Source organism: Taudactylus pleione, unplaced genomic scaffold (assembly GCF_031769625.1).
Source record: "Taudactylus pleione unplaced genomic scaffold, aTauple2 ptg000556l, whole genome shotgun sequence".
Taxonomy (NCBI): domain Eukaryota; kingdom Metazoa; phylum Chordata; class Amphibia; order Anura; family Myobatrachidae; genus Taudactylus; species Taudactylus pleione.
The window spans coordinates 25,742,972-25,765,690 of NW_028284958.1; the positions used below are offsets into that span (position 1 = coordinate 25,742,972).

The 22,719-nt window shown below is 46.4% G+C and overlaps 1 protein-coding gene across 1 annotated transcript in view; it reads left to right on the forward strand.

Annotated features, from left to right (window-relative positions):
* ADAMTS7 (ADAM metallopeptidase with thrombospondin type 1 motif 7) overlaps positions 1–22,719 on the forward strand; it is a 113,818-nt gene that overhangs the window by 11,281 nt on the left and 79,818 nt on the right. Inside the window, exons 2-8 of the mRNA XM_088452804.1 lie at positions 13,567–13,922; positions 14,407–14,557; positions 16,676–16,881; positions 17,017–17,100; positions 17,412–17,536; positions 19,433–19,582; positions 20,486–20,629. Of these exons, the coding sequence (XP_088308930.1) occupies positions 13,567–13,922; positions 14,407–14,557; positions 16,676–16,881; positions 17,017–17,100; positions 17,412–17,536; positions 19,433–19,582; positions 20,486–20,629 (1,216 nt within the window). The remainder of the gene's footprint in view (positions 1–13,566; positions 13,923–14,406; positions 14,558–16,675; positions 16,882–17,016; positions 17,101–17,411; positions 17,537–19,432; positions 19,583–20,485; positions 20,630–22,719) is intronic.

The following is a 22,719-nucleotide window of genomic DNA, read 5'->3' on the forward strand; positions in this document are numbered from 1 at the left end:
CATACGTGGTGCCATCATGTCTGAAAGTGATTTTCCCCTCCGGCTACAGTGTACCACGTGCAAAGTACCGTTAGCGGAGGGGGAGGGTAGCGCGGAGGGCCTTTGCCGGCAGTGTTTGTCCATGGCGCGGCCTATTACGGTTACAGCACCGGTACAGGAGCCGCCCTGGGCTTGTTTCGCTCAGGCGTTAACAGCTTTAGTGGGCCAGTTAGCTCCGCAGCCCGCGTTTACTCCGATGGGTTTGTCCCAGCAGTCTGTGGTGTCGTCACCCATGCAGGGGTTCCCACGACAATTGGTGGTACCCCACAGTCTCCCTATTTCCCCGCTCCTGGGTTCTCAGGAGCCAGCGTGGGTTAACTCCCTGACGAGTTCTGTACAGCACTTGTCGGATGTGTTGCAAGGGGAGTCTGTGATGCGGCCTCATAAAAGGCCGGTGGCGTCTCTGTCCGCTCCTTATGAGGATGACGAAGGGACGTCTGATGATGGGGAGATTCTGGATCCTTACGATCAGGAACCTTTCCATACTAAGGACGCTGATGCTAAGTCCAAAGTATATATTCCTGGACTTATTCGGGCGGTCCGCACAGCCTTGGTGATTGAGGACGAAGTTCCCCCTGCGTCTAAATCTAAGTATGCCTTTTTCAAAGATGTGAAGGGCGATGCCACAGTCTTTCCTCTTTCGGGTCAGTTGGTGGACCATTTAGAGGAGGCGTGGAAACAACCTGGCAAAAGATACCAGCCGCAGAGACGCCTGGCGGTGGCTTATCCGTTCGCGGATAATTATTTTGCTAAGTGTGAATCCCCTCCACAGGTGGATTCTCACGTGACCCGTCTTGTCCGTAGTGCCACATTGCCGATGCCATCCATGTCCTCCCTTAAGGATGCTACGGACCGCAAGGTAGAAATCTGCCTGAAGTCCGCTTATTCCCTTGCAGGGGGGGCAGCACGGCCGGCTATGGCCATTTGCTGGGTTGCCAGAGCGATGGAGCGCTGGGCGGATTCATTAGAGGCTTCTTTTGAATCCGACTGTCCGGCCGAACAGGCGGAGTTGATTGGCAATCTCCGTGATTCGGCCACCTACATCAACGAGGCGGCTCTAGACATTAGTACTCTGGTGTCTAGAATTTCTTCAGCAGCGGTAGCTGCTCGTCGCACCTTGTGGCTGCGATCCTGGAAGGCGGACGCAGATCCAAGAAAGGTCTGGAAGCGTTGCCGTTTACCGGAGAAGTTCTCTTCGGTCCGGATCTGGATAAGATTGTGGCCACGCTGGCGGCAGCCAAATCTGCTTGTCTCCCGTCGGCCGCTGCTCCTTCTGGTTCTGGACCATCGTCCTTTCGGTCATCTAGGGCCCAGGGCAGGCCCAAACCACAGTCGTTTCCTCGACAGGCTGGCCCTAAGAAATCGGTCAAGCTCCGGAAACAGGCATGGAGTACCAGACGTCCGGCCCCCAAGCCAGATGACAAGCCTGCGGCCTGACGGTCCGGGTCTCCCCTTGGGGGATCCCAGGGTGGGAGGCCGCCTGCTGCAGTTCTCCCGGTGTTGGTCGTTCACTACGACAGACACTTGGGTTCTGGAGGTGGTCTCTCACGGGTACGCCCTCTCCTTCCGGCACAGACCCCCAGCTCGATTCTTCACCACGGGTCTACCATCAGACCGGAACAAGGCTACGGAGCTGCGGAAGGTATTGCACACTATGCTCCAGGCTGGAGTTATAGTGCCTGTTCCATTCTCCCAGAGGGGCCAGGGTTTCTATTCAAATCTATTTTTGGTACAGAAACCCAATGGGTCATATCGTCCGATTCTCAACCTCAAAGCACTCAACAAGTCTTTGCGGGTCCCGAAGTTTCGGATGGAGACCCTACGGTCCATCATTCTGGCGCTGGAACCTGGGGACTACATGGTGTCATTGGACATACAGGACGCTATGGCGGTCATGGCGGCCTCTCTGCGGCTGCAAGGAGTCCGCATGTTGCCGTACTTGGACGACCTGTTATTGGTGGCAGGATCTCCAGAGCTCCTGTTACACCACTTGGACCTGACCATTGCACTGCTGCAACGGCACGGCTGGCTAATCAACTGGCAGAAGTCCACTCTAATCCCGTCTCGGAGGATTCTGCATCTTGGAGCCTTATTGGACTCGGGACAGCAAAGGATCTTCGTGACGGAGGACAAGATCTCTGCTTTACAGTCAAGGGTGCGCAGTTGTCTGCACAGCCGCCGGGTGTCCTTACACTCGGCGATGAGGTTACTGGGCTCCATGGTGTCGGTGTTCGACATGGTGGAATACGCCCAGTTTCACTCCAGACCTCTGCAGCACCTGATCCTGTCCAAGTGGAACGGGCTGCCTCAGTCTCTGAAGTTCCAGACGATTGTGCTCACCCCGGAGGTTCGCCTGTCCCTTGCGTGGTGGTTAAAGACGACCCACCTCAACAAGGGACGTCCGTTCTGGGTTCCAAATTGGGTCCTGTTGACAACGGATGCCAGTCTTCGGGGCTGGGGAGCAGTTTCGGGTCCACACTTGTTCCAGGGCAGGTGGACACCGACAGAAGCGGAGCTTCCAATAAATATCTTGGAACTCCGTGCGGTCTTCAATGCTCTCCTGCAGGCACAGCGGTTTCTCCAGGGTCACCCGGTGCAGGTCCAGTTGGACAATGCTACCACCGTGGCCTACATAAACAGGCAAGGAGGAACTCGCAGTCGGGCGGCTCTCGTAGAGGTCTCTCGGATCCTGGTTTGGGCGGAGCGCAATCTTCCGGCCATATCAGCGGTCTTCATCCCGGGAGTGCTAAATTGGGAGGCGGACTTTCTAAGTCGCCAGGACGTTCATCCAGGGGAATGGTCCCTGCACCCGGACGTTTTTCAACTACTGGTGGACAGGTGGGGTCTTCCAGAAATCGACCTCATGGCGTCCCGGCACAACAACAAGTTGCCGGTGTACGGGTCTCACACAAGAGACGAAGGGGCGTCTCTGGTGGATGCTCTGTCCGTCCGGTGGACGTTCAGGTTCGCATACCTGTTCCCTCCGGTCTCCCTTCTTCCACGGGTAATCCGGAAATTCAAACAGGAAGGAGGGACGCTCCTGTTGATAGCTCCCGCGTGGCCCAGACGGCACTGGTTCTCAGACCTTCAGGGTCTGTCCGTGGACAGTCCTCTGCGGTTGCCGCTACGACCGGACTTCTGTCTCAGGGTCCTTGTCTTCACCCGGACCTGACTCGGCTGTCTTTGGCGGCGTGGCTGTTGAGACGGCCATGCTGAGGTCCTGGGGGTTTTCCAGCTCTGTGGTGCGTACCATGTTACGAGCTCGGAAACCGTCTTCCGCGAGGATATACCATCGCGTGTGGCATACGTTCTTCCAGTGGTGTCGACCGAGAGGTTATGCACCGCGGGAGTTTCGTCTGTCTCGGATTCTCGCCTTCCTGCAAGCGGGACTAGATCATGGGCTTCGCCTTGCTTCTTTGAAGGTACAGGTTTCGGCCCTATCTGTCTGGTTTCACCGTAGGATTGCTACAATCCCGGATGTGCGCACCTTTATGCAAGGTGTTCTCCGTATTCAGCCGCCCTTTGTTCCACCTGTGGCGCCTTGGGATTTGGCTGTGGTCCTGAGGGCTCTCCAAGGACCGCCGTTTGAACCACTGGGCTCAGTGGATATTAAATGGCTAACAGCTAAGACTGTTTTCCTTCTGGCCATTGCTTCAGCCAGACGTGTTTCTGAGTTAGGGGCTCTTTCTTGTAGACCCCCTTTCTTGGTTTTTCATGGGAACAGGGCAGTGCTCCGCACTCGGCCCGAGTTTCTTCCCAAAGTTGTTTCCCAGTTTCATGTTAACGAGGAAATAGTTGTTCCGGCCTTTAACTCACCGGGTCTTTCCGTGGGTGAGGCCTCTTTGGATGTTGTGCGGGCCTTAAGGACTTATGTTGACCGCACTTCTTTGTTTAGGAAGTCGGACGCTTTGTTGTCCTCTATGGCTTCTGTAAAAAGGGTTGGCCTGCTTCAAAGCAAACTTTGGCAGCCTGGATCCGTATGGCTATTTCTGAAGCTTTTCTTCATGAAGGCCTACCGGTCCCTCCTTCTCTGAAGGCTCATTCCACTAGGTCTGTGGGTCCTTCGTGGGCAGCTCGACGTGGTGCCTCGGCAGTTCAGATCTGCAAGGCTGCTACGTGGTCTTCTGTCCATACCTTCGTGAGGTATTACAGGTTTGACACCTTCGCCTCTCAGGATGCTTCCTTCGGGCGGCGGATTCTCCTTTCTGCACAGGAGCGTCCCCACCCTTAAAGGATACTGCTTTGGGACATCCCCAAGGTATCCTGTGGATACCCTATGGACCCTGAAGTAGAAAATATGAGATATGGTAAGAACTTACCCTTGTTATCTCTATTTCTACGAAGTCCATAGGGTTCCACAGGACTCCCGCCCTGTCGCACCTGTGCTGCAGATGGGCTTTGCTCTGGTCACCGGTTTTCCGTCTCCCTCTGGTGAGAATGTGATTCTTGTATGTGTCCAGATCTTTGTTCTCTCTCTTCCTTCTCCTCCTCCGGCCTATGGCTTGGTAACTAACTGAGGTGCCTTGGCCTGGGGGCGGGGTATAGGAGGGGGACCTAGTGCATCCTGGGAGGCTGAAAGCTTAACTCTTTGGTGCCCTGCGACTGACGTCACACCTATACCCCAAGGTATCCTGTGGAACCCTATGGACTTCGTAGAAATAGAGATAACAAGGGTAAGTTCTTACCATATCTCATATTTTTCCCTAATTTACGTATGAGGTCCTCATTGTATAACTGCAGTTGATTATATAATGAGTAACAATAAATTAAATCCTGCCCTTTGTTACATGTGAACAGTGTGTTGCAGCCATGTCGGTTTATCTTTCTTATCTATAATAACTAGTCTTGGGTATTGCATGTGTGCACATTGTGCAATATATGTGATTTGTGTATTATTAGGCATCCACACGTGGGTTTTAGATATGTACTGTCAGCTGGCTCTTCTCAGGCCAGATGTGAGCCAGCTGCAGATAGAAGCTGGGATTTTTGTGGATATAGCAGTGCTAATTAGTTATAACGGGGGAAGGGCAGGGCATTGCAGTCCTGCAGGCTCCCAGACTGAGAATACATGATACTCTGCAAGGGCTGCAGGCTGCCTTCTAGTTCCAGTGTTTTTGTTGGGGGAAATGGAAACAAAATATTGTATTCATTAGGGAAAAACTGAGTAGTCCATAATATGGAAATTGTAAGTGTCTGTGAATTCTGGCTTGGATCACTACAACTGCAGGATGGACGTTACATCATGTGAGGAAGCCCCACTAATCTCCTCTTGTTATTATTATGAGTCTGAATCTCAATGAAAATAACAGAATCAGCTTCTGATTACCAAGATGTATTTAGGTGGTGCTAGCTTCTGCATATAGACTGCACACTTGCCAACATAATCTAATAATCTCCAGGAATGCTTTGCTGCTAAGTGGATTCATCTATGCACATCAAGCTCAGTATTGTATGGATGTACCTCCATCCGCATCAATTTTGGTTCATAGGCTTTGCTTATAATTTTTTTGCACGTTAAACAATCCTATGCACTGTATCATGGGTAGGCAACCTGTGGCAGCCAGGTTAGCAGTGGGGGCGGCTCTGGGGGCGTGATGACTCAATCGTGCCATGATAGCTCTGTACCCTGCAATGCAATGTCGCGATTACTGGGATTGTGAAATGGAGGGCGGAGCCACGATGACGCGACTCAACGAATCGCGTTATCGACCGCCTGTGCCAACCACTTCACTGGGCCGCGATGGGCCTCGGAAAGACTTGTTCACCTTTCTGGGCAGCTGGGAGCACCACCCGATTTTCGGGAGGGTAGGCAAGTATCCACAGTGAATTGTCATTAAACTTTGCTCCAACTAGGTGAAGTTGCAATTTGTGGCATTATGCAGTGGGTCACGATAAATATCCCATTTGGACCTCACCTCCGAGAATCTCCTGGAGGGGAGACATAAAGCGTTGTCAAGTATGCACTACGTAGTAACATATAAAGCAATGAGGAAAAAGAATAGATTTGGAAAATGTTCTAATAGAGAAACTGGAACTATACTATACTATACTATACTATACTATACTGAAGAAGAGGACACTTCTACCAGGAACAGAAATATCAATCTTTAAAATGTTTTATTGTCCCTAACAATTAGGGACAATTGACAAATATGAGATTGCGCTAGTTACTACATTACTTATTGAGCACAGGGCCTGATTTAGCAGTGGAAGCAGATCGCGCGATTGTTTGCCAGTGCGTATAAGCTGCACTGCACACGGGTCGAGATTGTTTTGCAATTACGTACACACAAAGGTTTCAAAGTGAGTGACAGAGAGTCAGTGTTTGGGGGAAGTAACTGGGGGTGGTTAGAAATACGCAGGTGGTTCTTACCATTTTAAACGCCATTACTTGGGCGTGCTTAAATTAGCCATTGCGATCTCCTATGCAGCATGAGGGCTCCCTGTGTGTCAGGAGAGCAGCTGTATTTGAGACAGATCAGACCTGCAGCAAGGACCGCATGGCTGGTTGATGTGCATCGATGTTACAGATATTTATGCTGCTACGCAACATCGGACACAGATGAGAAGGCAGCAGTGGGCATCCCTTTGCCTTTTAAACTATTATCATATTTTCGCAGCTGCGGTCCGTGCAAAATCGTAAAAGAAGTATGTCTCTTCCTATACAAATTCCCTCATCTCTGTTCCCCAATAATACATGCTAACCCTCATCTCCATTCCCCAATAATAATAAGATTTAAATAGGACCTAGTAGGCAGGGGCTTCTTTCAACTTTGCAGAAGTTGGAGGTATGAACTTAGGGCCTGATTCAGAGCCGGACGCTCTGACCAGAGCGCTCGCTCTGAATCAGGGCCCTCCTCCATTAAAATGGAGCGTCCTCCTGGACGCTCGTATAGCTGTGGGTCACCACCCACAGCATATACGAGCGTCCAAAAAGATGGTCGCGATGGTCTTGACCATCGCGACCATCGGACTTGCGACGGAGACCCTGCGGTAGGGTCTCCCAGCCACAAGCCCTGGAGTGATTTTGGCTCTATCAGAGCCAAAATCACTCCCACTGACATCACTAGTGATGTCAGTGGGGCCGGCTTCAGATGGTAGGCGTTCCCATGGGAACGCCTCCGTCTGGCCGCCACGCCCCCGGCACGCCCACCAAAGGGGGCGTGCTGTCAATCAACATCGATAGCACGCCCCGTTTGGTGCGAGACCCGGAGCGACAGCTTGGCTGTCGCAGTCCGGGTCTCGCGCATGCGCACGACGGAGATCCCTCCGTCGTGCGCATGCGCAGTGGGGAACATCGACCCACTTGCGAGCGTACTGCCGCTTGCGAGTGGGTCTGAATGACCCCCTTATTTTGGTGTTTCTGACAGATTGACATACATCTCATATCACAGGTGCTTCTGGGGACCCTGCTCCTTCTATCTAACGCTTAGTCTGTGGCTTGTTGCTTTCTTCCATCCTCTCCTGATATTGTAACACTGGGCCTGATTCAGACCCGGTCGCAAGCGCTGAGCCCGGCTAGCGACGGGCAAATCCGTCGTTCCGGGTCTCGCACCAAAGGGGGCAAGCTGTCAATGGTGAGTGACAGCTCGCCCCCTTTGGTGGGCGGGCCGGGGGGGTAGCTGCCCAAACGGAGGCGTTCCCATGAGAACGCCTGTCGTTTGGAGGCGGCCCCACTAACATCACGAGTGATGTCAGTGAAGAGATTCCGGCTCTGTTAGAGCCGAAATCTCTCTGGGGCTTGCAGCCACGAGACCCTACCACAAGGGTCTCGTCGCAAGCCCGATGGTCGCGATGGTCTTGACCATCGTGACCATCATCATGGCTGCTCGCTGTAGCTGTGGGTGGTCACCCACAGCTATGCGAGCGGCCAGGAGGCCGTTCTAAAAAAAACAACAACCCGGCCCTGATTCAGAGCGAGCGCCGGGTCTGAATCAGGCCCACTGTTCCTATCACATGGAGCTCTGTACTCTTTAACAAAATCACATGAGGGTACAGGTCACTGCCTGTCACTAGATCAGCACCCTCTGTGTAGCTTTGGTAAGTGGAAGAAGGGTAACCAAATATCATACTGATACAGTGGTACAATTGCAAGAGGAAAAGAGGACATATATATATACATGATATAGTCAATGTAAGAGAAGATATTTTACAAAATAATTTACCAAATGTAAACTTCATATTCTTGTCTTCTCTCTGATGATCCCTACTTTATAGGTATCACTGTATATATTTGCCACTGAGAATATATTACTGTGGTTTTAGGAACAACAAAGGTCGCAGTGATCTTGTTTAAGACTACCTTTTGGTTGTGACTCTGTGGTTTCATTAGTGGTGAAGGCTTAAGGATGGGAGCCAAATACTTAAAAATATTTGGTGTGTTATGTAACATGCTTGTGATATAGCCAATATATATAATAGACATACTATATTGATGAATGACATTAAGGAAGTCTGCTTTATCTACTTAGAGGGCACCATCCTTCCAGGACAATTTCGTGAGTAGCAAATAGCCCTAATTTTAAAGGAAACAGGCTTTTATTTCACAAAAAGTTTATTAAAAGGTCAGCGTGCACAAGAAAAAAAAAAAAGTAATAAAAAGGATACATTCAGTACACAGATCTTAAATAGACCATAATCATAAATTCATTAGGGCAACCAATTTTACATGAACAATTGAAGAGAGAGGGAATAAAGAGAAATTAGAGAAAAGAGACAGCAAGGAAGAAGAAAAAGAGAAAGGACTCTGGCGGTTGGGTCTACATCAAACATCTAGGGTATCTCGATAATACTGAAATGGGGAGCGAGAGTCATGTAATGAAAACCATGGAAAGCCATAGATGGCACATAGTACCACTTATAAAGTAGTTGGACACATTTTTATTTTATTTTAACGCAGATAGAACTGGAGGCAGCATTCCCCCGAAAATCCATTCAATCATCATCTTCCAACGATTTCTCCAACTCATCCCACTAAGCCAGCATGTGCGGGTCACGGGGAGATACAGGAGCTTCAATCAGCTTTGAGTATAATGAGGAGTTTAAGCCTTTTGTAGAAGAGCGCCTGAGACAGAGCAATTCAATCCTCGTGAGATGCCTATTCGAAAGACAGCATTTGACCTTGGCATAAAAATGCCTGAGCTAAGAAATTGATAAAAGAGGGATGATGAAACAGAAGACAACCCCAGTGCAGCAGCTTTAATCACTGCCCAAGTGCTGTGAGAGGAAACAGACATTTTAGATTTTGGCTTATATATTTTACATTTGTGATCAATGTCTATTTCTATACATTTTTGTGTTCTATTAGAATTGCATTCTTACCTGGTTGCATTGAGTTACAGTATAGTAGTGTGTTAGAATGCATCCACTACAAGATACACTTAAACTGTGCATACTTTCTAAGCCAGTATTCATCATCAACTTGTTGAAGAGCACAATGGGGAAAGTCACCTGAGCAGGTGCAATTTCAGCACCTGATCTGTGAAGCACCGTTTGGACCTGTGCATGCTTACATTCTCTCTGTAGAATGTAAGTTCTCGAGCAGGTCCCTCTTCAATCTTGTTCTTCCCTTGCATTATTTACCACCAGTGCTCCTTGTCTTTGTCTCTTTCTCCCATTAGGTGACTCTGACACTGTCTGATTGCCCATTCGATGAGGCTCGGTGATACAATGTTCCCTTCCTGTCTATAGCTAAGCTTTCCTTTTCAAATGTTTAAAGTGAGGCTATATGAGAAAGTAATGATTTGTTCAGATCTCTCTCTGTTATTCTATAATCTGGACTCATATCAAACGAGCTCTTCCCTGATTACACTTTTGTGTTAATAATAAACAAGCAGGTACAGAGTTACCATAAGATAAGTTTTGCAGGCACAATTTATCGATATAGCCTTTTACCTTGGGGTTATCCCAATAAGGTGGCAGCGGAATTGAAAGTGACTGTTAAGCCACACAGAGAGTCCTTAACCAAAATTCTGGCTTGATTGATAAACAACATGTAACCGCGGGTGATGTAGGAGTTAATACAGTGGTAACAGCAGTCCATAGTATTTATACAGCAGTGGGCCCATCATGAGCTAATTGCAGGTAGTAAGTGGCCTCTCCTAAAGGGATCTAAGTACTGCATTTGGATGCAGTACTGTGACACTCTAACACAGCAGGCTTGCCTATCCTCCCGATTTGGCCGGGAATCCCGATATTGAGTGCCGCTCCCGGGTCCCCGGAAAGGCAGGCAAGCCTCACGACATTCACCCCCGCTGTTAGCCGACAATCAGCTCCCTCCCGGAAGGAGGGAGCTGATTGTCGGCAAGTTTGTACCACAGTAAAGATGGCTGCAGCTGCACATCCAAAATCCACCTGTAACCAGAAAAGAAGTAACCTGCTCCAGAGCGCTCTTGACCTCAGACTGGAGCGATGGTTCATCTTTCAGCAGGACAACGACCCTAAGCACACAGCCAAGATATCAAAGGAGTGGCTTCAGGACAACTCTGTGAATGTCTGTGAGTGGCCCAGCCAGAGCCCAGACTTGAAACCTATTGAACATCTCTGGAGAGATCTGAAAATGGCTGTGCACCGACGCTTCCCATCCAACCTGATGGAGCTTGAGAGGTGCTGCAAAGAGGAATGGGCGAAACTGCCCAAAGATAGGTGTGCCAAGCTTGTGGCATCATATTCAAAAAGACTTGAGGCTGTAATTGCTGCCAAAGGTGCATCAACAAAGTATTGAGCAAAGGCTGTGAATACTTATGTACATGTGATTTCTTAGTTTGTTTGTTTTTAAATTAAATTTGCAAAAATCTCAAAAAACTTTGTATACATTGTCACTATGGGGTATTGTGTGTAGAATTTTGAGGACAAAAATGAATTTATTCCATTTTGGAATAAGGCTGTAATAACAAAATGTGGAAAAAGTGAAGCGTAATACTTTCCGGATGCACTGTATATCCCTCAGCTACAAAACAAGCTGTGACATGGGCAACAGTTCTGTCTACATTTTGCTTTTTACAGAAGACCCACTTGTTTTTAATTTTCTTGTGGTGACTCTGCCACGTATTATTGTCATGCAATAATGCCATTTCTTTGTCTATTGCTGCCTTCTATTTTTCCCAGTCACCGAGTTTGTCTCTTTGATATTTTGGGCTACACAGAAAATAATATTTGCAAACTCCTCACATTATCTCTATAGGGACTTTCCTTTGTTCTTACAGAAATCCTGTTCTGCAATTGGGTATCTACACTGGCAGACTCCAACTACACACTGGGCGATTAGGAAGACATCATAATCGTACCGTCATTCCTGATCCCCTGTAGTGTCTGCACTGAACGATCCATCAATCCTGAACATGCCAATCTGTCGTTATCGGCACATTGGCCTGCATGTTCAGGCGATGGATAATGTGGAAAACAACCAGCGGGAGCGCGCATCACTGGTTGTTTCTGACATAAAAGTGCACGATTTGTGCACGATTACTGGGTGATTGCACAATTACGATGTCGTAATCGTGCAATAGCTCAGTAATATCGCCCAGTGTGTACGCACCTTTAGACACGCTTCCAGCTGTGGGCATATCCAAGTAACCAGACTTGTGATGTGATTCTTGCTCCAGCCTCACTTTAGGTGGCACTGTTTCACAGAACACTAAATCCCTGGACTTTATATGTTTTTTATTTGTCTTGGTTAGTGGTAACAGTGGTGTACAGTATATATACAGTTTTGGTCACAATAGGAGCTAATTGCAGGTAATATGCAGTCTCATCTAAGGGAGCTAAATACTGCATATGCTCAGTACAGCCCCAAGTCAGATGTTGCACCTACCTGCTGACTCTGGGTCGCAGGAGCTCATGCGTATGCAAATACAGCGCATGCCCAGCAAGGCAGGCGAACGCACGGCAAGGCATTAGCCCGCCCACTATGTCTTGGCGTGCGATCAATTTGTGTATGCAGACGGCCACATGCTATTCATAAGACACCCACTTGCGCACGTCATCTCCTGGAAGTGCATGAAACCATTGGTACATCAAGCACCATCGGATGCGATCGCAGCGCTTGAGGTTGACTATACCCTGCCGCAAGCACTGCGATCACTTCAGCGTGAAACACGACCAAGTGACGTGTACTATGATGCTGCCTTTTTAATATGTACGCCTCTGAAACGGCGTTGAGACACTCAGGCACACCTGCGCTAGCACCTCCACTCCCTCGTTTCTAGTGGACTGCCCCTGTTACTACTCACAAACCGCCTCCCCTGTCACTCATTCATCTGGGCTGTCTACGCTTTCCGAACTTTCGCAGTGGTTTGCGCACGCGCATTGCGATGCATGCGCAGATCGCAAATATTGGCCAGCAACGAGCATTCGCATCCTAGCGAGCGGGTATGAATCAGCTCCCTAGTGCCTAGTGTGTTTGCTGCAGAAGGAGAAAGGAGACCGTGCAGGAGCATACTCTTCTCCAACACAATTACAGGTCAAATGTAAAATTTGTTTTTTAAAGATCATCAAAATATTAGATCTGCACTTATAATTTCCAGTCAAGACTTCAAGATGTGTCCACATACATCTTACTCGCGCTTTAAAACAGCCCTTCTAGTCAGACCATACAGCCCTTCTAGTCAGATCATGCAGCCCTTCTAGTCAGACCATACAGCCCTTCTAGTAAGACCGTGCTGCCCTTCTAGTCAGACCATGCAGCCCTTCTAGTCAGACCATGCGGCCCTTCTAGTCAGACCATGCGGCCCTTCTAGTCAGACTATGCGACCCTTCTAATCAGACCATGCGGCGCTTCTAGTCAGACCATGCGGCCCTTCTGGTCAGACCATGCAGCCCTTCTGGTCAGACCATGCAGCCCTTCTAGTCAGACCATGCAGCCCTTCTAGTCAGACCATGCAGCCCTTCTAGTCAGACCATACAGCCCTTCTAGTAAGACCGTGCTGCCCTTCTAGCCAGACCATGCAGCCCTTCTAGCCAGACCATGCAGCCCTTCTAGTCAGACCATGCGGCCCTTCTAGTCAGACCATGCGTCCCTTCTAGTCAGACCATGCGACCCTTCTAATCAGACCATGCGGCCCTTCTGGTCAGACCATGCAGCCCTTCTGGTCAGACCGAATGTGGGTCACACACAGAATATAGGCATGCCGCATATCATTTTAATCAGCAGAAGCTGCTTGTCCATCCTATGCACATCACTTTGCAAATAAGATGCATTTGGAGATAAAAATGCACTACTGAGTTGTACGGTGCTCACGCTTTATGTTTAACGTGATGTTTAGGCCAAGATAGAGGTAAGATGTATGTGGACACATCTGTATTTTAAAGATGACACTAATTTAGAATCAGTAAATAGCAAAAATTAAATGGGGCTTCTAGATTTTTGTCCAGGTCTGATGATGATACATTTAGTCCTTGAGATAAAAGTCTATAGTTGCACCCTGAAGATAGACCTAATACCATCATGTAAAACAATGTATGCCATATATAGGTAGCTATTGTGATTATAGCTGCCAAGCCATTCTCTGTCTTGTCTTCTCATTACAGATCTCCCTCTCAGCTTCTCTCTGGATTCAGACATTGTGCATCCTGCCCGGGTGGACGAATATGGCTCTTTCCTGACCTTTGATCTAATTCCTCGCAACCTGCAGAAAAGAGGAGTCTCCTCCAGCACCTCTCTTCCTTTATACTACGAGATCAGATACCAAGGTGTGGAATTGACCTTCAACCTTAGCCAGAACCACCAACTGCTTGCCCCTGGCTATGTGAGTGAATGGCGCAATGGAGGCCTCCGAGAGGCAGAAATTGTCAGCCGACCCTCCAGCTCATGCCACATGCAGGGGGAGGTGCAGACTCACCATCAGCATGTCGGCAATGCAGCTATTAGTATCTGCAGTGGCCTGGTAAGTGAGAACCAATGCATTCCTGTAAACCGTAGTGGTCAGTAAAACATTTTTCCACAAACAGAATGTAATAGCAGACTGGGAAAAATGAGTAAAGATAGTTTCACTGTAGCATTTATTTCTTAGCTATAATTGAAAGACTGGGCTTTGGCGTGTCTGATAGGGGTTTCCCAGACCAGTAGTGCAGAGTCTGACGTGTCTGGGAGATGTGTAATCCCAGGTGTGCAGGGTCAGACAAAGTAATGGCTGGCTGGTTGAGATGCCAGGTGTTCTAAGCTTGAGGTGCTCAAACATCTGTTTAAGATGTCCTGTCAGTGATCAGAGGTAGTGCTTCATCTTTGCCCTTCAGGGCAGAAATTTGGTGTCATATAACCTTTTCATTGTTGCAGTGAAACATCTAATCTGACACTTATCCTGATTTTTTTTTATTATTGTTGGATTTTTATTTTTTTACAATCATCATCTTTTCCTACTCCTCCTCAAGCGAGGTGTCTTCCAGATGGAACAAATGGATTTTCTGATAGAACCAGTGACATCAACAGCGCTGATATTAGGTGAAGCAATGCCCCATCGGATCTACAAGCGTCATTTGGCTGATGAACAGGAGTCAGGGTACAGGAGCTGCGGTGTGAGGGGTAATGTTGGGGCAGGTCACTTCTCATCATCTCCCTCTGCAATCAATCTCTTCTCATGCTATTCTTATGTATGCTGTCATTTAAAATTATATGCTGTGATTTCTATTTTAAACAGTATCTTATGGGGATGTGAAGCAAAAATAAAATATTTATATAACATTAATTGATTTCTTGAAGAACAGGGATTTTTTCATACATTTTTTCCCACTAGGTGGCACCATTATGTAGGTAATGCATTTGATTTCTTATGGGTAATGGACCTCATTCAGAGCCGCTCGCAAGTGGCCTGATGGTTTGCGAACGCGCATGCGCACGCTTTGTGTTTCAACACCACTTTTAAGGTGTGCATAATTAACAGGCAGCGTCATAGTACACGTCACATGCCTGTCTTTTACACTGAAGTCCACGCAGTGCTTGCGGCAGGGTAAGGCAACCACAAGGGCTGCGATCGCAACCGATGGTGCTCGATGTACCAATGTTTTAATACACTTCCTGGAGATGACGTGCGCTAGTGGGCATCTTTACATTCGCTAATGGATGCCTGCATACACAGAGTGTTTGCTCGCACAGTCAAAGTTGGTGTGCTTATGCCTTGGTGAGCGATCGCTTCCTATGTCGTCACTTTGACAAATTTGCATACGCTGGATGTGAGCGATCACATCTAGCGAGTGGCTCTGAATGAGATCCAATGTTACCATTTATATTGTAAGCGACATTCCCCATTTATATTATTTTATATCAGAATGCAGAAAATTGGCTTCCTGCATAGAATACCGTAAAGTGAATAGAAGTGAAGGTAATTAGTAGGGCTTGATTTTAATTTACTTACAGTATCTATGATTAATTATGGAATATTTATGTAGGAGATATATTATACTGCCTAGGGAAGTGAATTTGTATGCATGCTTGTATTTATTAAAATACATGGCAAATGTCATGTTTGCTTGCTCTATTAAAGTAAATTGAAATATCATCCATAGGATATAGTGGAACATTGGCCCTGATTCAGAGCCGGACGCAAGTGGCTGCTCGTTCGCTCCGAGCGATGTTTGCCCAACTGCGCATGCGTACGGATCGTAATACGCATGCGCGAACCACTCAGTGCGGCCGAAATTCATGTGCTCGCAAAATAGCAAATGCCTGATAATTTGAGCGACAGAAAGAGGCGTATGTGGGTGGTAACAGGGGAAGGTGCTTGAAAACGGGGAGTGGAGATCTGATCGCAGGCGTGCTTAAAGGTCAAAACGGGCGTTTTATGGGTGTGCATATTTAAAACAGCAGCGTCATTGACCACGTCACTGGGTTCTTTTATAGCCAGAACTGCTCGCAAAATTGTGGTAGCAAAAACCAACCACAAGAATAGCGAGCAGTTCATACACTGGTCGATGTACTCGATTAATCTAATAAATAGCGGACATGACATAGGATGCGAGCAGCCAGGGGGCGTATTTTTCAAAAAAACGAACGCAAGTTTTGTTCGCTCGTTCAGACCTAGAGGCGTGAACAAACCGCAAACAGCGAACGGTTCATTTGAATAGCCACCCCTTGTTTTAGAACGAATGACTGCAAATAGCGAGTGGCTCTGAATGAGGGCCATTGTCTCACAGTGGGCAAAATATTGTGAAAAACAGAAAAATATTACTGGCATTGGCGAAAGCAATGCAAAGATAAAGTGCAACTTATTTAACGGAGTACTAAAAATTCAGCAATACATAAACTCACCTAAATATCAATAACAAAGTGTTTAGCTGTTTCCTTGCTGTTATACACTTCCTAATGCAAGTGGCATTCATGCAACATAGAGCAAGAAAGTTTTTATTTAAGACCAATAGTTCTCCAGAAGAAAGAGTAATTAGTACGTTTTTGCTTTGTACTTGTCACAACTGAGACGCCAATTAGTTCACTGAGGCACAAACTACCTCTGATGTCTGTGCTTGCTAGTGGTTTCCTAGACTGCATATCAGTCTTGGTTCAGAACACAAAGAAGCTGCCTTCACTTTGTTTAGTTGGGCTGGATATATCTCACACTTTTCATGGTTTGTTGGTTGGTAAGAAATGCTGTTCATGGTAAGTAGGCTGTGAGATCTGAACATAGATGTATACCCTGTCGTCCTGTAGAGCATCCAGACTCCCAGGATAAATGGGAGAGGAGGAGGGAGCGCTGGGAACAGACACAGATGAGGCATCGCAGGGAACGCCCTATATCTAGACGTTCCATAAGCAAGGAAAAATGGGTAGAGGCTCTGGTTGTGGCTGACCCCAAAATGGTGGAATATCACGGAAAAAACAATGTGGAGAACTACGTGCTGACTGTCATGAATATGGTGAGGATCATAGATGAGGAGTAAACCAATATTTGTTATCTTACTATCTTACTTACTTAATATTTGTTATCACCCGTACTGCCAATATTTTACCTGCTGCCCATGATTTGCACTAAACTGGTTCTTCTCTTCCAGGTAGCTGGACTCTTCCATGATGCTAGTATTGGGAACAGGATAAACATTGTTATCGTACGCCTGATCCTGCTAGAGAGTGAAGAGGTAACATGGAGAGGCAGCCTAGTGACATGCAGCCAACTTTGGGGCAGTGGAACAGGAGAATGAGGGAGGTAAAGAAGAAGCAGCTCAGAGTAGTGGGATAGTTTAGAGGCTGAATGAGGAGGAATGGAAAGGGAAGAGAGAGGAGTATGAGTATGTGGTGGAACCTATGAAAGAGCATAGACATACTATAGCTTTAGAGTGACTGAGGGTGGATTGGAATAAACTTGGAAGAAGTAAAGTAGAGGTGGGAAGATTATGAGGAGAGATTGTTCTTCCTGTGCTTAAACTTGTGGAGTCTCCTGATCTTTAAGGAGGAGCTGAAGATTTCCCATCATGCCGACAACTCTCTGCGTAGCTTCTGTAAGTGGCAGAAGGGCCTGAACATGAAAAGTGAAGACCACCCTTTACACCATGATATTGCTGTTCTTCTCACCAGGTGAATAAACAGGAGCTTCAATATCACCACTCTCCACTTTTCAGAGATTTCCTCTCAGTCACTGAATGTGCAGTAGATCATTTACAGTATAAAGCACAAAACTCCCTAAAGTATGTGCAGTGTCTAATCCTCTTTGCCAGCGTCATGCACCACAGCTTACACTAGTGAGCACAGATTTCTGCCAAAGTGCATGGGTTTGCAAATGTCTGCAAAATGGCAGAAGGTTCTACTGCCCATGGGGAGTAGCTGCCTGGAGTAAGGTCATTACTTGCTAAGGCCCGTATTCAATTAGAAGCTAAAAGTCCGTTGCCGGACTTGTCACCGTCATCGCTGGTTTTGGGTGTGAAAAAGTATCGCGCTCTTCCCCGTTTATCCCCATATTCAATTCCAAATCAGGAAAAACGGGACCCGGCGAAACTTAAATCTGTCAGTTTAAAGTTCTGTCAGTTTTGGGAAAATCAGCCTGACACCCCCCAAAAGATGCACATTCATGGCAGATCACTCTGGATACCCCCGAATAGCCCTGCTGAAGGTATTTGGTCAATTTAAATGGTCTCAATAGGTGCTATTTTGCGCTTTTTAAAAAGTGGTGAAGAATAGCATTTTGGAGGCTTTTTTTTAGAGAAAATAACTAGTTCCAGCAAATTTGGGGTCCATGAAAATGGGTGCTAGCATATTTAGAAGTTGCTAATGTGACTTTTAAAAAAACTTGAAAAATCCACATGCCGCAACCACCTGCAATCATAAAAACACCTGGGCATACTTGGGGATCCCCCTGGAGTCTATTTCGCTAGTTTTTAACTTTGTACCCCAACTTTCGTTTTTTCCACCCCCAAAATGAAAGTTCTTTTTACACTGTTTACCTTTGGGGGGCTGTCCAAGGTGTGCTGGTTGGTTTTCCCATGTTTGCACCCCAAAACCCCAATTCTGCACTTTTTTCCACCTGCTATTCATAGACGAAAATTTTTCGCTAGGTCCATTGCATAGACTTTCCGCCTAGGCAAAAAGTATTTGGTATTGAATACGGGGATAAATTGAAACCGGCGAAAATGATGTCATCGACGAAAAAGTATCGTCGAAACAGACTTTTCACTTCTAATTGAATACGGCCCTTAGTAGGAAGTAGGTGAACAAGTGAGATTTGCTGAGGTTTGATTTTGTGAATAATAATGAATGAAATAAAGGGGTGTAGAGTGCATGTTTCTAGTGGCATTCCTTCCTTTGCGGAAAGGTGCACCTTCATTTGTACTCCACAAAAACACTAGATTTTTGCTCCAGCAAAGCTGGTGGAGATCAGCTCTCATCCTCTGCTTGTAATGGTAAGCAATCTGCACCGTCCAATTGCACTTTCACTTCAAAGCACATTTTCTAGGTACAATACACTTTGCCCAATGTGAAAAAAAAAAACTTTAGATACACAAATGCTTCACATGTAGTAAACGAAGTTCCAATATTGGGCTATAAATTCTAAAGCAAATAGCATTTTACGAGAAAATTGGAAAATATTAACTTAATGAAAGATGTAGTTTAAAAGTGGTAGGTGGTTGTACTTTGATGTAATGTCTACATCTTTCCACAGTCTCCTCTTCAGATTTCTCTGCCACACTGTTATCTTAGTCGCACCTACTGTATGGAGTCATTGCTAAAGGCCATAAGTTCTCAGGCACCATAAAATGCATATGTTCTTTGTAAGCCCAGCTATCCAGCACAACCGATTACCCACCTGCATACATAGCACTGCACCAACACAAATACAAAAATACATACTAACTGCAAAACACATGTTTTAATTCCTGTACTCAAAACATACACCTTCAACTTGCAGTTATATAAGCATATACACAAATACAGATGCAAGTTAACCAACACACATATTTCTGCTTCTTTTTGTAACAGAAGAGACCTCTGTGCCTCTATGAATCGCCCATGTGAGACTCTTGGTCTTTCCCATGTTGCTGGAATGTGCCAACCACACCGCAGCTGTAACATTAATGAGGACACGGGTCTGCCGACGGCATTCACAGTCACTCATGAACTGGGGCACAGGTAATAAGCCCACAGGTTGTATCTGAGGTACTTGATAGCAGTGCTTGCATAACACATGTCCACCTAATAGGGGACAGTGGGCCTGATTCAGAGCCGCTCGTAAGCGGCCGCTCAATCGCTATGAGCGATGTTCGCACAACTGCGCATGCGTATGGGTCGTAATGCGCATGCGCCAACCAGTCATTGCGATCAGAAATCGTGCCCTCACAAAACAGCGAATGCCTGCTATTTTGAGTGACAGAATGAGGCGTTTGTGGATGGTAACAGGGGAAGGTGCTTGAAAACGGGGGAGTGGAGATCCGAACGCAGGCGTGCCAAACGGTCAAAAGGGCGTTTAATGGGAGTGCATAATTAGTAAAGGAACGTCATCGACCACGTCACTTGGTTGTCTTTTAACCTGAACTGCTCGCAGTGATAACGGTAAGAAAAAGCTAACACAAGCACTGCGAGCAGTTCAGATGCCTTTCGATGTACCCGATTAATCTAATAAATACCGGAGATGACGTGTGATGCGAACGGCAAAGGGGCGTCTTTACAAAATAGCGAGCGCATTTTTCGTTCACTCGCTCAGACATAGAGGCATCAACAAACCGCAAAGAGCGAGCGCTTAATTTAAATAGACGGCCCCTTTTTTGGAACGACCGTCCACAAATAGCATCCGGGTCTGAATCAGGCCCATTGACCCATGTCTTTTTGCATCAGACAAATCCACATCTATTTAATTGTGTGGGTGATGGCCAGAGCATCTCTTTTATCTAATGAGGCAGAAGATGACTACATGTACTATAGTGATAACTTTCTTAAAGTGTACATTGGGTCTGGAATGGTCTTATTATATTGTGTAGCTGTAAGAGTAGGAATTCTCAGTCTATCCTGATTGGCTTGTATTCTCCTGTGATCTAGTTTTGGAGTACAGCATGACGGCAATGGAAATGACTGTCAGCCCAGGGGAAAGAAACCTCACATCATGTCACCACAGCTTACCTATGGCACATCTCCACTCACCTGGTCCCGCTGCAGCAGAGACTACGTTACCCGTTTCTTGGAGTAAGTACCTGAAACGTCTTCCTTTATTGTGTCTCTCTTTGTGCATAAATCTATATCTACAGCCCTTCATGCCATATCTTCAGCAGTGTCTTTCTTTGCTTCTACCACATCTCTAAGCATCAGCAATATGTTTTCTCACCATGTTTAGTTCTCCAGCGATCTCATTTTCCACCTAATTTGCATGTTCCTGTTCTGTGTTACTAAAGTCAAATTCTGCACTATAAATCTGGACACGTGTCAGCTGATCTAGCCACATGGACTGGGCTCCAGGTTGCAATCATAAGGCACCCGGTTGGCCATATCCAGCAGTTCACAGCTCAGGCTGAGTGTCTAGATCACATGACCACACACATACATAGCAGTCAACCATGTTTGGACATTGCATGCATGTCCACAATTGGATTGTTTGGTCCTCTGTGGCAAACTTATGCAATCACATGGTGACAAAATTGCCAGTGATTCTATATCTTAGCCATCTTACTCACAAATAATCAGATTGTATCGATTGATTGATGACCCAGGCTCTACTGAGAGTGTGGTGTTAGCCATTAAATTGTTTTGTCAGAAACAGATTGTATGAGTGTGGTGTTACATTTGAATGCAGCTAGAAAATTGGAGCACTGAAATGACCTGGTGACAGATAGAAGAGGAGCTGCTCCTCCAGTTCACACAAAAGCAATTCATCTCAGAAAACGTTGCATACAGCGTCTTCAGAGTTTAATCGCTCTCGTGTGACGGGGAGGAGAATTCACTTCATGCTGTCGCCATGGCAGCAATTGAGCTCTAAGGAATGTTGCACGCTTATAGCTGGAAAAGGACAGCCTTCAAGTGCTCCAATGTGTCACCACTCTAAGTAGGCTTAATGTCCATATGTTCTATGTACTGTTTTTGGCGCTAAGCCATGACTATAAGATTTGTGGAGAACACAGTTTAGGGTTATATATAAGGGTTGTCCCAATTGTAAAGGACTTTAATAATTAAGGCCATAATTAAATGGCAATAGGTCACATTCCAGTCAGTGAAAACATTGTAGGGCTTATAACATTACATTTTGGTGGAACATTTACATTGACCAACAGCAGCAGCAGCCAATCAGCAGTTTTATCTGCCTAGTGCAATTTAGACAATATAGGTTTCTGATTGGCTACGATGGTGTTATATGACGTGGGTGCCGTACCAATAAGAAAGTAGCAGGATATAGAAATCTCCAGAGCTTTGTCTATTCTATCCATATGGTTTATCGCTAATGTTCCCCCCCAACAGAACTAAATTTACCCCTATGTACATGTTTATTGTAAACTTCAATTCTTGGCCATTGTAATCCATTACCCCTGTTCCTTAAGAAGCCAAAATCACTGCTCCCCTCTTCGGCTGTCATTGAGTCAACAACAAGGGCCCCAGGATATTTAAATATTTTGTTATGTATTCCCTCTGTATGTTACTCTGTACACAGTATGGTTATTTTGTTGTTTATATTGTACATAGTGATGTAGCCTTTGTTGTTAATTTTGTAAATTAAAATTTTGTTTTATTGATATCTAGCTGGTTGTGAGAATTTCGACCCAGCGAAATGTAACACTGGTGCGGATTCATTCCCAATAGTCACTGGGGCAGTCTTGAGTGTTGACCGTTATACATACAGTAATAGAAAATCCAGAGCCCATCCGTCATAGGGTTTACTGCATGTTGTGCACATGAATGGCCCTTATATTAGGCGTAGATGTATGTTACCTCTATATCAGGCCTAGATTTAAATTTTATTCTAATCCACATTTGCCCCAGTCTTCGTCGCCACAGTGCTCCATAGCCCAACACCATTACATGCCATGAACCATGTGAATAAAACAAATACATGAATGATACCAGTAATTTATATTATCATTTTTTTGATGGTGATAGACGTAAGGAAAAATAAAAGTAATAATACCAGACAGGTGTACTGGAAGGGGTGAAGGGTGGATACAAATGAGACGGCAGAGACAAGAAAACACATGGCATCCTGCCCTCCATGCTGTTCTAGCCTCCCTCTGCCCGGGTTATGTGGCACCTCTACACTCCTGCCATGGATGCATAATCCACGTAAAGAGTAG